General features: G+C 40.7%; 1 protein-coding gene across 4 annotated transcripts in view; it reads right to left on the bottom strand.

The window, feature by feature from the left end:
* LOC127569050 (choline-phosphate cytidylyltransferase B) overlaps positions 1–17,075 on the bottom strand; it is a 70,696-nt gene that overhangs the window by 39,736 nt on the left and 13,885 nt on the right. For all 4 annotated transcript variants that reach the window (XM_052013329.1, XM_052013328.1, XM_052013327.1 and 1 more), the window contains exon 2: positions 2,959–3,058. In XM_052013329.1, the coding sequence (XP_051869289.1) occupies positions 2,959–3,058 (100 nt within the window). The remainder of the gene's footprint in view (positions 1–2,958; positions 3,059–17,075) is intronic.

Below are 17,075 nucleotides of genomic sequence, written 5' to 3'. Positions count from 1 at the left end.
GTTGTTCACCTCTTCAAAAAACTCAATCAAATTCATGAGACTTGATTTCCCATGACCAAAGCCACGCTGACTATTCCTAATCAGTCTTTGCCTTTCCAAATGCAAATAAACCCAGTCTCAAAATTTGTTCCAATAACTTTCCCCTCACTGGCCTGTAGGCTTATCCTTGCAGCTCCTCTTAAATAAAGGCACAACATTAGCTATCCTCCAATCTTCTGGTACTTCACCCGTGGCAAACAAAGATAGAAAAAATCTCTGCCAGGGTCCCAGCAATCTCCTCCCTTGCTTCTCATAACATTCCAGGATATAACTGGTCAGGCTCTGGGGATTTATCCACCTTTATGCATTTCAAGACATTCAACATCTCCTCCTTTGTAGTGTTGATATGCTCCAGGATATCACTGTTGTCTCCCCTGAACTCACTAGTTTCTACGTCCTTCTCCACAGACAAGAAGTATTCATTTAATTCCTCACACATTTCCCATGGCTCCACACATTGACTACTATACTGATCCTTAAGGGGACTACTCTCTTCCTAGTTACATTTTTACTCTTCTACTAGTAGAACCTTTTAGGATTCTCCTTTATATTATCTGCCAGGGATATTTTATGTCTCCTTTTTTTCCTTCTAACTTCCTTAAGTGCACACTACATCCCTTATACTCAAGGGATTTGCTTGATCCCAGCTACCTACTCCTGACATATGCCTCCTTTTTCTCGACCTGGCCCTCAAAATCCCCCATCAACCAAGGTTCTCTAATCTTGCCAACCTTGACCTCCACTCTAACAGCAGGCCCTGAACTCTTGCTATCTCACCTTTAAGATCTTCCCACTTGCCAGATGCCTCTTTATCTGCAAACAGCCTCCCCCAATCAACTATTGAGAGTTCCTGTCTGATGCCATCAAGATTAGCCTTGTCCCAGTTTAGGACTTAAATTTGTGGACTGGTGCTATCTTTTTCCACAACTATCTTAAAACTAATAGAATTATGGTCACTGGTTCCAAAGTACTCCCTCACTGACACATCAGCCACCTGCCCAGCCTCATTTCCTAAGGAGTGTTCGAGTCCAGCCCCTCTCTAGTAGGGCCACCTACATATTGCTTCAGAACACTTTCCTGGACACACTGCATTCTGTTATTGCTTTTCCTTTTGTACTACCTCCATGTACTTATGTTTTGAAATGATCTGTATGGATGGCATGCAAAACAAAGTTTTTCTACTGTATCTTGATACATGTGACAATAATAAACCAATTACCAAATTTTGCCCCATTTAATTCCTTGGCAGTCTCAGACAACACCTGGGAAGTTAAAGTCACCAACTATTGTAACCCTATTTTCGTACACCTTTCTGTAAGTTCCCGATATACGTGGCCCTCCAATTCCCGCTGACTACTGGGAGGCCTATGATATAATCCCATCAAAGTGATCACCTCTTTCTTATTTCTAAGTTCTACCCATATGGCCTCGCTGCATGTTTCCCCCAGGATATCCTCTCTAGGTACATAGAACATTACAGCACAGTACAGGCCCTTCAGCCCACGATGTTGTGCCAACATCTTATCCTGCTCTAAGACCTATCTAACCCTTCCATCCCATATAGCCCCCCATTTTTCTATCATTCATGTGCCTATCTAAGAGTCTCTTAAATGTCCCTAATGTATCTGCCTCCACCACCTCTACCAGCAGTGCGTTCCATGCACCCACCGCTCTCTGTGTAAAAAAAACCTACCTCTGACATCCCCCCATACCTTCCTCCAATCACCTAAAAATTATGCCTCCTCATGTTAGCCATTTTTGCCCTGGGAAAAAGTCTCTGACTGTCCACTCGATCTATGCCTCTTATTATCTTGTACACCTCCATCAAGTCACCTCTCATCCTCCTCCTCTCCAAAGAGAAAAGCTCAATCTATCCTCATAAGACATGCTCTCCAATCCAGGCAGCAGGTACTGCCATTATGTTTTCTCCAATCAATAGTGCAACTCCCCGTCCTCTCTTATTTCCATCTCGGTCATGGCGGAAGCACCAGTAACCCAGAACACTGAGCTGCTAGTCCTGCCGATCCCTCAACCACGTTTCCATAACAGCTGTAATACCACAATCCCATGTGCCGATCCATGCTCCGAGTGCATCTGCTTTATCTGTGAGGCTTCTTCCATTAGGAGGCCAGGACAGAATCTGGTGATCGCCAGAACTAAGAGACTGACTGCTGAAGAAACTGTGGCTCTCATTAGATGAATAATAGTGAACCAACAAACGGCGGTTTCACTTATTTGGGAAATGGAGAAGGGGTTTTGAAGGATGATGGTATCGTCAAAATGAGGATGGGTGAAAATGCATCATGGTTATTGTCATTTTTGTCATAGAAATTCTCAATTGAGACTTTGATTAGAATACGTTCAGGAATGTAGGTTTTCAGAATCCCGATTGGGTAATATAAAGATTCAAATGTGGGGGAACCAGCATTAGCTATTGGGCAGATGACCAGCTATGTGACTGTTACCCCATAGTGCTGATGGGAGGCCTTGGCCTGATTAAGATCCAAGCCTGAATGGTCTACTGCAATAAAACAAACATCTACATTCTCAATGGCAAAGAAAAGCATGGCATCTTCGCACTGTTGCTGGAGGCAAGGGTGGCAAGAAGAATTTAAGGAGATGGTTGGGAGTCGAGACAAGGAAGAAGTGGTTATCTTTTCTTTCCCCTTAAGAGATTGGATGATGCTGTGAAAGTACAGTCTTTAGGAGACTGCCACATATTTTGTTTGGAGAATATCATGAAAGGCATAAAGATTGGATAGGTGTTTCATTTGTAGTGGTTTCCCTCTGCTCTTAATGTGTCAATAATAAAGAAAAATCAAGTTTTATTCCAAGCCCTACTTGCGTCAGCCCACCAAATATGAAAAATTTCAATCTGTTATGTTTGTAATATTAACTGTTAGGAAATCAAAGACTAACTTGGTGTTCCATAACGGGCCTGAGCAATGGTCAGTCTTTCATGAGGAGCTTTGCACTGACAGCTTGTTTCATCTGCAAATGCAGCAGGTTCAGTTAATGTCTACAGAGAAAAAGAGAAAATAAAGATTAGGATATACTCTGAGTGCCTTTACATGGCTTATACCATGAATTACATCTGACAGCTGTATAAAAGCTGTACAATGCTGAGTGATTTGTTCAATACATTTTGCATTTTGCAGATCATCTTTGGTTAAGATCACTTAATACACACAAAATCATCTCCTTTATAAATCCAATACTATGCTATATCAAGAGGAATTTGAAAACTCTACTTAAATTCAGCATATTTTACAAAAAATACTAAGATGAAATGGCATTAATTGCCATAAATTATCACTAAATTAACATTCTTTTTATTAATTTAGTAATATGCATTTTTGTGAATCTTACTGGAACAGTTTTTTTCCCCAAATGAAGCAAATTATACTGGGTGCTCTGGTCAGAAGGCAAATGTTTTGCGCTTTTGGAAAGACAAAGTGAATGCAGGCAGAAACATCTGAATGGAAGTGGCCACTCAGCCTTTCTAACCTTCTCCGGCTTTTACTGAGAACATAACTCAGCTTCATTTTCCTCCCTTGGCTCCATTTCTGCCGATGCATGGAAGGTTACAGCCTGGAAGGAAGGAATACAGCCCTGCCGGCAACAGGAGCATCCAGTTAGTCTTCATCCCTCCCACCAGATCCCTACATTTTTTTCTTTCGAAGAACTTATCCAGTCCCTTTTTCAGAACACCACACCTACTCTATCCCCCACCACTCCTGGCTCTTTTGCTAATTGCCTTCAACCTACGTCCTTTGGTTTTTGAACCTTCTGCAGACTCTATCTCCATGACTCTAAATACCTCTAAACACATCCTCTCTCAACCTCCTATGTTCCAAAGAAAACAACCCAGCTACAATTACCAAACAGAGTTCTATCTATTCTGATTTGAAGGTCTTCGGTTAGAACATAGAACAGTACAACACAGGGACAGGCCCTTCAGCCCATGATGTCTGTGCTGACCACGATGCCAAATTAAACTAATTCCATTTGCCTGCACATGATCTATATCCCTCAATTCCCTGCATGGTCACGTGCCTGTCTAAATGCCTATTAGATGTCACTATCATATCTGCTTCCACCACCCAATGGCAGCCCGATCCAGGCACATACCACTCTCTGTGTAAAAAAAAAACTTCACTCTCATATCAACTTTAGACTTTCGTCCTCTCAGCATCCATGGTCACTCTGGACAGAAAGTTTCAAACTTCTTTCAGCATTGGTCTAAAATAGTGCTTCCTGATTTCACTCCTGAATGATCTGGCTCTCATTTTAATATCATATTTCCTGGCTCCTGATTCACTATTGGGAAATTGTTTCTCTTTTGCTGTTCTATCAAATCATTTTAAACACCTCCAATTCAATGCTCAATCTCTTGCAATCAAGGAAATACAAACTATTTGTCCTCCTAATTTCACCTTCCAAGCCCTTGTCTCATTGCTGTGAGTCTGTGCAAAGCTGATGCACAGTGCCATTGAAAACATACACCATCATGTATTTGGGCATCAGATGTAAGACTATCATTCTCACAAGGGCTTCTGCAGTGCAAGGAAAAGGCCCACCACTAGATTCCAAGAGAAGTCAATCAATAAAAGCAGCCTTGGCAGCATCAGCCACATTGTATCTGAGTGGATGAAGCCACAGTGGACATATTGTCTTTACGCCTACTTAAAAATAAATCACATATTTACATTTGTTTTCAAGGATATGAGGTTTTTTCAGTTGTTTGACTTTGTATAAAACATGTGGGAGGTGGAAATTTTCTCTCTATTGCTAAATGAGCGAGCACATTGAACTCCATTTCTGAAATGCATCACGGCTTGGTACGGCAACTGCTCTGCCCAAGGTGCAAGAAACTGCAGAGAGTTGTGGACACAGCTCAACACATCATGGAAACCAACCTCCCCCTCCATGTCTAGAGTTCTCCGAATCAGAATTAGGTCTATGATCACTGACTTATACGTCGTGAAATTTGTTGTTTTGCGGCAGCAGTACAGTACAAAGCTGCCTCCGTAAAGCAGCCAACATAATCAAACACCCCACCCATCTTCTCTTACCCCCCCCCCCCAACCTTCCCATTGGGCAGAAGGTACAAAAGCCTGAAGGCATGTACCATCAGGCTCAAGGACAGCTTCTATCCCGCTGTTATAGGACTATTGAACAGTCCCCTAGTACGATAAAATGGACTCTTGACCTCACAATCTACCTCGTTATGGCCTTCCACCTTATTGTCTGCCTGCACTGCACTTTCTCTGTAACTGTAACACTTTATTCTGCATTCTGTTATTGCTTTTCCCTTGTACTACCTCAATGCACTGATGTGATGAAACGATCTGTACGGATGACATGCAAGACAAAGTTTTTCACTGTACCTCGGTACGTGACAATAATAAACCAATTTGGTTCCTTTGACCTCAATAGACGAATTTCTCCTGCTAGACCACAATACATGGCATAGCAGTAGGCCATTCAGCTCCTCAAGCCTTATCCATCATTCAGTATGATCAAGGCTGATCCAATGTTCCTCCCACTTTCCTGCCCTTTTCCGAAACCCTTGATACCTTTACTAATTAGAAATATATTTATCACCGCCTTAAACATACACAACAACTGTCCCACAGCTTTTTGTGGCAAAGTTCTGAAGATTCACAACCCTCAGAAGAAATTCTTTCTCACCTCTGTCTTGAAAAATTGTCCTGATTCTGAGACTAGGTCCTCTGGTTCTGGATTCTCCCAAAAAGAGGAAGCATCCTCTCAGCATGTACCCCATCTAGCCCCCCAAGAATCTGATATATTTCAATGGTAGTCGCAGATACAGGATGGAACCTAGCCCTTCAGCCCATCGAGTCTGGACCGACCATCAACCACCCATTTACACTAATACCAGATTAATCCCATTTTTTAATCCTCTATCATTCTTCTAAACTGCGTTGGGTAGAATCCTACACTGTCTATCCTTTCCTCATGGGTAACCCCTCCATACCCAGGATTGTCTGAACTCCCTCCAGTGAAGTAGTGTCTTGTACAGTTGCAGTAAGACTTCCCTACTTTTATACTCCAACTGCTTCAAATAAGGGTCACCACAGCCCTCCCTATTAAATGCTGTACTTATGTGATAACTTCGTGCACAAGGATCCCCAAATCCCTCTGTGCTGCAGCTTTCTGCAGTCTTTTCCCATTTAATAACACTGTTCTTTTGTCCTTTCTTCCATATTACACGTTACTTGCTAGCTTTTTGTGCTTACTTAATCTATAAATCTCTGTAAACTTTCTGTACCCTCTTCACAAATTGCTTCCTCCACCTATTTTTAAGTTCTCTGCAAATGTGACTGGAGCACATTTACTTTCTTTCTCCAAGTCACTAATATATCTCGCAAACAGTTGTGGTCCTGTGGCCCCCATACTGATCCCTGTGGTGTCTCACTGGCTACAGGTTGTCAATCTGAAGATGATCCCCTTATCCCGACTCTTTGCTTCTGCCCCTGCCAATACATTATTGCCAACATCATAAGCTCTTGTCTGGTGACTTAAACTTTTGTGAGGCAAATCACTGAATGCCTTCCTGAAGTCCAAATAAACTGGTTTCTCCCACTATCCACCCTAGTTGAGACTTCCCCCAAAAGAACTAATAAATTTATCAAGCATAACTTCCTCTTCATGAAACCATACTGTCTCTGTGTGATTAGATCATGATTTTCCAATTGTGCTGCTACTATTTCCTTAGTAATTATTCATTTTTTCATTTTTCTATTCAGTTCTACAACAATAGATGTGAGACGAATCAGCCTATAGTTACTCATTTTTGAGCAGGGGTGTCATGTTGGCAGTTTTCCAATCCTCTGGTACTTCTCTAAAATCCAAGGATTTTTCAAAGATTATAGTTAATGTATCCATTATCTCAGTAGCCATATTGTTTAGGATCCTAAATTTATCAGCCTTTAACCCAGTTAGTTTGCTCAGTACTACTTCTGTATGGTGAGGGTATTTAATTTCTCCCCAGCACAAGTCAGTATTAATGGGATGCTTGTCGTGTCTTCTGCTGTAAAGACTGATGCAAGATATCCATTGAATCTCTCTGCTATTTCCTTTTTATCCCCAGCCTCATTCTCTAGGTGCCAATATTCAGTTGGACCTCTCTCTTCTTTATTTTTCATGTTTAAAGAAATGCTCTGTTTTTATATAATCACGTTAGCTTGCCCTCATAGTTTATTTTCTCTCGATTATATTTTTTGTCCTCCTTTTGCTAGATTCTAAATTTATCCCCGTTTTCAGGTCTATTGCTAACTTTTACCTCAATTTATCATTCAACTTAACACTTTTCCTAAGTTTCTTGGTTAGCCATGCTCGGTTTTTACCCTCATGCCCCTCCATACCCCAACACCTCCCTCAGAATGTTTCCTCCTTATTGGGAGGTACTTTTGCTGAGTCTCATGAATTGCCTTCTTAAACGTCTGCCATTGCTTGCCGATAAACCCTTCCTGCTTATCTATCTGTTCAGTTCATTTCAGCCAACTCAGTCCTAATTTCATTGTAATTCCCTTCATTTAAGTTCAACACAATTGTTTCTCCCTCAAGTTTCTTGCTCCCAAAAATTGAATATAAACTTCTATCAGGCTGTGATCATGACTTCCGAGAGATCTTTCATTTTTAGGTCAATTATTAAACCTGCCTTGTTACCAGATCCAAGGTCGGCTGTTCCCTGGTTGGCTCACCATTTGACCTAGGAAACTCTCCTGAATCCTCTCTATGAATTCATTCTTTGCAGCTACCCTTCCAACTTGATAAATCCAATCTACATGAAGATTAAAGTCTCCCACGATTAATGCACTGCGCTTTTTACAAGCCTTGATTCTTTGTTGATTTATACTTTTTCCTTCTGTGTGGCCAATGTTCGGGGTGGGGGTCCACATACTAGCCGTACCAGTGTCTCCTCCTGTTTTTAACCTTCACCCAAATGAACTTGGCGCCCGGGCTTGGATCACCTCCCTCAACCGAACTTATATCATCTCCTATTGATAGTGCTACCCCACTACAATTTCCTTCCTACCTGCCCTTCCTATGTGTCAAATATTCCTTAATACTATGTTCCCAGCTTTTATCTCCTTGCAAGCATGTCCCTGTAAAGGCTGTCAGATCTTACAGTCCACCTCTATTTCTGCCATTAGTTAATCAACTTTATTATGAATGCTTTCTGCATTAAGATACACACCTTTAGACTTGCCTTTCTGCCATTTTTAATCACCTTTCAATTACAATGTTTTAAAGACATTTGGAAAGGTACATGGATAGGAAAGGATCAGAGAGATATAGGCCCAACGCAAGCAAATGGGACTAGCTCAAGTAGGCAACTTGGTTGGCATGGACGAGTTGGGCCAAAGGGCTTGTTTCTGTGCTGTATAGCTCTATGACTCTGTCTTACTATTTTTTGCACTGTGGCCCTGTTTTCCTCTCACCCTTGATTTCCCTGCCTTCTGCTTTTTCATTTATATCCTTGTTTCTTTTTTCCCCCTTTGCCCTGATTAGGTTCCTATTCCCCCCCCCTTCTAGTCTAACCCCTCTCTAAAAGCACTAGCCAACACCCCTGCACGGACGCTGGTAAAAGCTGCCTCAGCTGTACAGACCTACCTTCCCCAAAACCAGTTCCAGTGTCCCAGGAATCTAAATCCCTCCCTCCTTCACCTTCTCTTCAACACACATTCATCTGATCTTTTCTCCTGTTCCTACACTCACTCACACATAACAGCGGAAATAATTCTGAGATTACTACCTGGGAGGTCCTGCCTTTTATCTCCCATCTCTAAATTCATGATATTTACAAAACCACAATGAAATAAGGATATTTACCATCACTGAATATAAACTGCTCATCTCTGCATTGTGGGCTATCGCTCAAGCAGATTTGATGCTTACAAAGGGGACAGTACCAATTTGAGCACTTGACATCATAAATTAAAGAGTTCTTCAACCACAATTGCAGCATACAAGTTGGTAGTTCATTCACTGCACTCCCAGAGAGTGAATCACAAGCTTGTAATTTAATTGAGGGACCCAAATGACATAACCTGCAGCAGTTTATAAATAGAATTCACGCTTCAAGGATGGGATACAGCTCCGAAATGTTCTATTTACACCATTACATAGCTTGTAAAACATGATTTCTAGACGTTAATCACTTTGGGATATTTCTTGCGTTAAAAACTCATTAAAGTCTAGGTTACTGTTGTCATCCAATCTTCAATTTAAATGTCTCCACAAGAAATAATGTAATATTTTCTAACTCTTCTACCAAAGTTTGCAGCCTCCTGTGATGCAGAATTACATAGGCTTTTCCCCCTTTCTCCCCCCAGTATTCTATGAGACTGTTCACTGCACAAATGGAGTGCCGCACTGAATGCGGGTTCCAGCATGTTTAGCTTACAGCTGTAACCTGAGCTCCACATTCAACCCTTTCAGATTCAGTGCAACAGATTCTCATTCTACCTCTGAAATGATCCACAAAACTGCTCTACTTCAGTTTTTGAAACAAGTATATAAAAATCTTCGCACTTCATTTAGATGGCGCCAGACCGTAGCGACTCGTTGCAAGTTGCTCTCTACAGATCTACTCATTACCCTGACTATAATCATTCTACACTTTTAAACTTAAATTCTATGTCACTTACTATTACTCAATGTAACTGCACTGTGTAATGAATTAATCTGAATGAACGGTATGCAAGACAAGTTTTTCACTGTACCTCAGTACAAGTGACAATAATAAACCAATAAAGTGATTTAACTTTTATTATTGACTGGATAATGTAGGAAAATTAAAGTAATCTCCTACTCATTCTCAGCATTACCCTCCATCATCCTCCTCAAATGCTCACCTACATTTCCTTTAAACATTCCATGTGGATAAATATAATCCAAGTTACAACAACTCTGAATAAAACAAAATATTCTCACATTACTGTCAGCCACATTTTAAATTGATAACATTTCCATCACTGAATCACCAATGAGACAAATTACATTTTCCCACTCAAAATCTTTTGGATTTATAAAACTCTTTTTTAGATCTCTATTTAGACTTCACTGGGAGCAGTGGAAATAGTCTTGAGTCTCTCCTCACAATTGTATCCTCACAGGCTTGCGATTTTCCAAAATAATACACTGTGCTATTCTTGGCTTCATTAGCAAGTTTGCTGATGATACAAAGTTGGGTGGCAGTGCGACATGTGTAGAGGAAGTTAGGAGAATTCAAGGTGATTTGGATAGGTTGGGTAAGTGGGCAGATACTTGGCAGATGAAGTTTAATGTGGATAAGTGTGAGGTTATCCACTTTGGGAGCAGGAACAGGAAGGCGGATTATTATCTGAATGGTGTGGAGTTAGGTAAGGGGGAAATACAAAGGGATCTAGGAGTCCTTGTTCATCAGTCACTGAAAGTGAATGAGCAAGTGCAGCAGGCAGTGATGAAGGCTAATGGAATGTTGGCCTGTATTACAAGGGGAATTGAGTACAAAAGCAAAGAGATTCTTTTGCATTTGTACAGGGCCCTGGTGAGACCACTCCTGGAGTACTGTGTACAGTTTTGGTATCCAGGGTTAAGGAAGGATATCCTGGCTATAGAGGCCGTGCAGCGTAGGTTTACGAGGTTAATTCTGGGGATGTCGGGACTGTCTTATGTTGAGAGGTTGGAGAGACTGGGATTGTACATGCTGGAATTGAGAAGATTGAGAGGGGATCTGATTGAAACATACAGGATTATTAAGGGATTGGACAAGATAGAGACAGGAAATATGTTCCAGATGTTGGGGAGGTCCAGGACCAGGGGGCATGATTTAAGAATAAGGGCTAGGCCATTTAGGACAGAGGTGAGGAAAAACTTCTTCTCCCAGAGGGTTGTGAATTTGTGGAATGCACTGCCTCAGAAGGCAGTGGAGGCCAATTCTCTGGGCACTTTCAAGAAGGAGCTAGATAGGTTTCTCATAGATAGGGGAATCAAGGGATATGGGGACAAGGCAGGAACAGGATATTGATTGTTGAGGATCAGCCATGATCTCAAAATGGCGGTGCAGACTGGAAGGGCCGAATGGTCTACTTCTGCTCCCATTGTCTATTGTCTATTCCCCTTTCTACCGCGGGCACTAAAAACAGTATAATAAACCACTAAATTCAACAAATTACTCGTTAATTCTCATTACGCACAGAACTTGAAGTTAACCTGCATGCTATGCATTGTTTTATGGTCTTTTTTCTTAAACTTGCAGTTGCATCTTCAGGGCATTGTGGGTTTTAACAGGAGGAAAACTTTGAACAGGTTGCACCCAATATAGAAATCAACTCTTCCTACCTCCAAGCTCTTATACCTCAGTACTGAAAAGGTCTAAGACCAGACAAGCTGACTTATGTTTATGAGGCAGGAGGCAGATCTATGGATAGAAAGTGCACTTCATTCAGAGATTTTCAATATGTACATTGATAGTTGTTATATAATAGTTATGTGTTTTACAGTATAACATGCTGATAACCACCTTCTACATTCATAATATTCATTAGAAGTATACAATTTAGTTTTTAAAAGGATGATACAGGGCAAAGTGTAAAACAGAAACTTTCATCTAGCCACAAAATCAGCTTCTTTGTCAGAATTTTTTTGACTGTAATTGTCCATGACTTGCAGATGGTTATTGGAAAACACAGTCTATTAACTCAAAGTTGTTTATTTACTTCGAAAATGATGAAGTTATTTATCAATTCAAATTAAACAATTTCAATGACTCACATACAAGGCACTACAGAAAGACTAAAATATGCTCTAAAACATCAAAACAAACACAGAATGCATGTGATTGAAACTGGAACATAAGCTGTACATCACTAAATTCTATCACTTCTTGAAATATGTTGTTTGCTGTTTACTAACGATACAGTGTAAACCCACTGGGATATCTGTTTTCATTGTCAACCATTTGCTAAGTAATCACTTGGAGCTTGATGTGACTGTGTTGAGAGACAGCCCCACATTTATCTATTGCATGCATATTCTGGAATGCCTTCCCCACTTCCACACCCTCCAGCAGCATTCTGCCACCCCCCCCCCACCCCCCCACCCCCAGCACCAACAACTTACAGATTGGTTGGCAATCTGCACATCAGAACTCCCTATGGTAACATCACCAATAAACTCAAGTCCATGGGCGGTCACAATAACAGCACTGATGTAATCAAAAAGATTCTCTGTTCAAGAGTGTGCCACCAGCATCCGTATGGGACTTTTGACTGTGTTGGATGCAACTGCTTCCACAGCAACAAGTCATTGATTGTTGGAAAACCCAAATAATGCTACAAACCACAGTTTTTAAGCCATTGACCCTGTCCATGTGGAGTTCTGGCTGAACTCCCATGAGAAAACTCCCATGGATATTCCCAAGGAGAAGTATTTGTTGTCCCTTTCTTTGTTTAATTATTGCAAACCACGATGTAAATTCTCTTTTAGCATTTTCTAATTTGAACAATTCCCATTGAAGAAAGCCAACAATTTTCTTTGGCTTTGCTTGTTATAAAAAAGCCAATTTCACTGGAATTAACAGTGTCCTCATGCTTATAAAGAAATAAGATATCTGAAATTCTGTCACGTGCTTAACATTGCTTGCTTCCTCAAATGTGAACCTGGATTTGGTTGGCTGGAAGTCTTTAAAGAATATGATCTATAATAAAGAAAGGCGGCATTAGGCTGCTGGACATGTTGCATCATCCCCACTAGTTGGGCAAATAATTGTGAGATTAAGTTGGAAAATTTTTACTGGAAATTCCAGCTAGTAGTTGCACAGTGACAACCAAAGGGCATCCGGGAATATGGTGAATAACAAAAAAAAAGCTTGATATCGTGACCAATGAGATTAAAGGATTCAGGAATAAGCAGGGGAAGGACTAAAAACAGATGTAAAATCAGATACAGAATACAAAGTAACAAGATGGAAAGAAAGAGAAGAAGAGAGAAAGAAAGAAAAGACTTTTTTTAATCTGCTGAAATAATTCACAACCTGAAGAAATGAGACTCTACAATTATAATTTACTTTCAGGGAAAGAGAGTTTAATAGGCCATCACAAGTAGCTATCAGACTTTTAAAGGCTTCTTACATCGATAATTACGAGATAACTTTTAATTAATTTGCATATCCAGCACTTTCATGAAAAGCCTGGGGAGACTGAAGGGGAAATGTTGTTTTTGCAGAACTAATGGCGGAGCAGAGCAAATTGATCATTAATTTCTGGCAATTTGCAATTCATTGCTGTTTCTTCCTCTCCTAAACTTGCTGGCCAAGCCATTCATTAGTCATAGTATATGACACACAGACACGTTTATTCTTTCAGCAAACTCTGGCTCAATCTCTTCAGTTAATGCACTTGCCGAATCCTACAAGGCAAAGATGGATAACAGAGAACTGCAGCCATTTACCTTAGCCTGTCTGATCCAGAGTGAGTTCGTTTCCAGTAGAATTCACTGGCAGAGATCAACTTTGGGTGGAAATTTAAATTTACCAGGAATTGAAATAAAGAAATTAGAATCAAGCCCAAGTTTTCAATGGGTGTTACTTCTTGCATAATTTTGATTCAAATAGACAGATAATTTAAATTAAGCAATTTTGATTACAGAATCAGTTGTAGACCACTCATACTGGTTTCAATAAAAAATAACTGAAGTTAGCACACATTTTACAAATAACATTTGAACAAAATTAGGTTCAATGCAAGTAATTCTGCATTTTTTTTACCTGTTTAAAAACATGATGCCAGAGGCAAGTCCTACCCACAAAATAGAAACATAGAATTATACAACATGGAAAAAGGCAATTTGGTCCAACTCATCCATGCCAACCAGTGGTACTCTTCCACATCAATCCCATCTCCTATCACTTGGTCCATAGCCCACTATGCCTAAGCCATTCAAGTGCTCATTTTGAAACTTCTCAGGTGACCCAGCTTCAACCATTCTCTCAGGCAGTGCATTTCAGGTACTTGCCATTCTCTGGGTGAAGAAACTCTCCCTCCAATGCCCTCATAATCTCTTCCCTTTCACCTTAAACCTATGACCTCTAGTTTATGCTACCTCCAATATGGGGAAATGTTTCCAGCAGTCTACCGATCTATACCCCTCATAATTTTATATATCTCAATCATGTCCCCTCTGAACCTCCTCCACTCCAGGGAGAACAGACCAACCTTCATCGGTCTTTCCTCATAACTGATCTGTAGTTGTGCCACTAGGTCATCCACTTTATTCCTAAAGCTACATGCATTTAAATATAGTACATTTAGGCCAGTATCTGCTACTGATTTTGTTGTACTTCTATTGTTCAGCAAATTATCCTGACTTTTCACCTGCCTGTCCTTCTTACCATCTTCACTGCACACTACCTTGGACTTGTTCCTATATACCTCTTTCTCTATCCTAACATCCTGTTTCCTAACATCCTGGTTTCCATCCCCCTGCCAGATTAGTTTAAACCCTCCTCAACAGCTAAATTAAATATTCCCACCAGGATATGTTCTAACAATGTTATACCTCCTCTGCTTTTACTCACCCCTCTGTCTCTCCTAAAAATTCTGTACCATGAGATATAGAGTTGGATACTGTGCCCTTCAATCACATCTAAGTGATGGCAACAACATCATAGACTTCCATATTGATTGCAACTTTGAGTTCAAGTACCTTACCAATTGTACTCCTTGCATTAAAATAGATGCAATTTAGCTTTGAATTACCTTGATGCGCACTTGCTTGTTCCTGCTAGATTTACTCTTTCTCCTCTAGGTGATTGTACCTTTCCATCTGGACAACTACCGAGCCCTATTCCCCTGCCAACTTTCCCCAACAGCACTAGCAAACCTCCCAGCAAGGTTAGCCACACTCTGGTTAAGGTGCAACCTGTCCCATCTCTACAGGTCACACCTTCCCCAGAAAAGGTCCCAATGATCCAGGAACCTAAAGCCCATCCTCCTGCACCATCCCTTCAGGCACACATTCATCTGACCTATCCTTCTATTCCAATACTTACCAGTTTGTGGCACTGGAAGCAATCCAGAGATGACAAAATTTGAGGTCTTGCTCGATAAATGACATCCTAGCTCCCGAAACTCATGTTGCAGGACCTCATCCCCCCTCCTACTTTTTGGTACCTACACATACCACAACCGTTGGCCGTTCACCCTCCCCTTTCAGAATGTCCTGCGGCCACTCCACGACATCCTTGACCCCAGCATCAGGGAGGCAACATCCCAACCTGGAGTCTCTTTTGCAGCCACAGAAGCCATCTGACCCTTTTACAATAGAATCGGCTACCACTATCCCTCTCCCAATCTTGTTCCTCCCCCCCCCCACCCCCACTTCCATACAGTAACCCCCACCGTGGGGCCACAAACTGGGCTGTTGCTGCAGTTCTGCGCTGGGAGGCAATTCTCTCCCAACAGTATCCAACACAGTACACTTGTTAGAGAGGGGAATAACCACAGGAGACTCCTGCACTACCCGTTTGTCACGCATCTCTGAACCTGCAGAAAGACCAGCTCACTCACCATACTGTCGACTACATCCTGGATGCTCCACAGCGAGTCCATCCTCAGCTCCAGCTGCTCGAGGAGGACTGACAGGCCCTACAGCTGGACATGTCTCAGATAAATTAACCCCTCTTCTGAGTTTCGACTGTTTGTGCTTATTGGGATGTTTTTCAGCAGGCTTTGAATATTACACTATTGGAACACTAATGAGCAGATACATTTCTCTTTACTTTGCTACTATGTGTCAACATATATTACAATGGACTATATCATTTTTTTTAAAACTCACCTGTACCAAGTTAAGGTTGAGTTATTAACAGGTGGTGGATTAAAGACGCTTATTTTTTTGTGGCAAACCCAACTTCAGTCACGTTAATCAAATTGCATTGAGTCGAAAATATCTGAAGATTTCTAAAGGCAACTCTATTTAAAATTATGTTTCAAACACTGCCCAATTGTGTTGGTTCATGGAAGATTCTGTGTTCAACTCCACTCAAACTTCCTGATACCTTACTTCAATTTACCCTGGCAACATATCCTTCCATACTTTGCACTCTCACTTGCTTATTTTATTACCCCTTAAAATATACAGTACTTTTCACTTCAATGATTCAAGTCGATATTTATCCCAAGTTCCTTATTCAATCTAATATTTATTTTGTACTCCCATAATCTCTACATCTTTAACATCAAATGCCTTCAGGATTAAATAGACCATTTTGCAGACTTCTACTTAAAAAAATGTGCTTCAGCCTGTTCTGTCTTTTCCGATGTTTATAGCCCTTCAGTTCACGACTCCTTGTAAGTATTTAAATTTTTCAGTCTTCAAGGAAAGAGGTCGGGGATGTGACAGGAAATTTTTATTAAGAGGGTCTTATATATTTTAGTGTTGGACTTGGAAAGTGGAGATCTTACATTCTTTTCTGTTGAGGTTGTACCTTCTAGGTATGAGCATCAAGGACATTTGGCTCCTGAATTTTCATTGGGAATTGGTGCCAGACATAATCAGAGAGTAGGCTGCTGCACAGAGCAGGTTGGTAGTGCATGGTCTTACTTCTTGCTTTTACCCGACCTTTTCACCAAAAATATGCCTGTTCTGTATTTTTAATTCTTCACCTTTCCTCTGTACTCATACTTTCCTGAGTAGTTTATAACTAGTAAAATACAATTCCATCTTAACCCAAGATGTATCTCTGTTCATGCAATGTGTACTCATAACCTTAAATTTTAAGGTTAAGGTAATGAAAGGCATAAAAGAGAATTGAGAACAGAGTTGATTCTTCGGAGAATCACAAATTATAGAGTAATAAAAGGGAGTTGGTCTTGATAAATTTAAGGAAAGGTCAACTTATGAGTCAGTGAAGCAACATATCTAAGTAGGTCAGAGACATTATAGTCTGTAAAATCGGGGCAAGTTTGGGGTTCTGGTTCCAGTGAACAAATGATACTGAAGAAATTGAAAATGCAGTATAT

The sequence above is a fragment of the Pristis pectinata genome, chromosome 4 (genome assembly GCF_009764475.1).
Source record: "Pristis pectinata isolate sPriPec2 chromosome 4, sPriPec2.1.pri, whole genome shotgun sequence".
In the NCBI taxonomy this organism is placed as follows: Eukaryota; Metazoa; Chordata; class Chondrichthyes; order Rhinopristiformes; family Pristidae; genus Pristis; species Pristis pectinata.
Note: the sequence above shows the minus strand (reverse complement) of the source record. Positions and strands in the feature narration are given on the sequence as shown.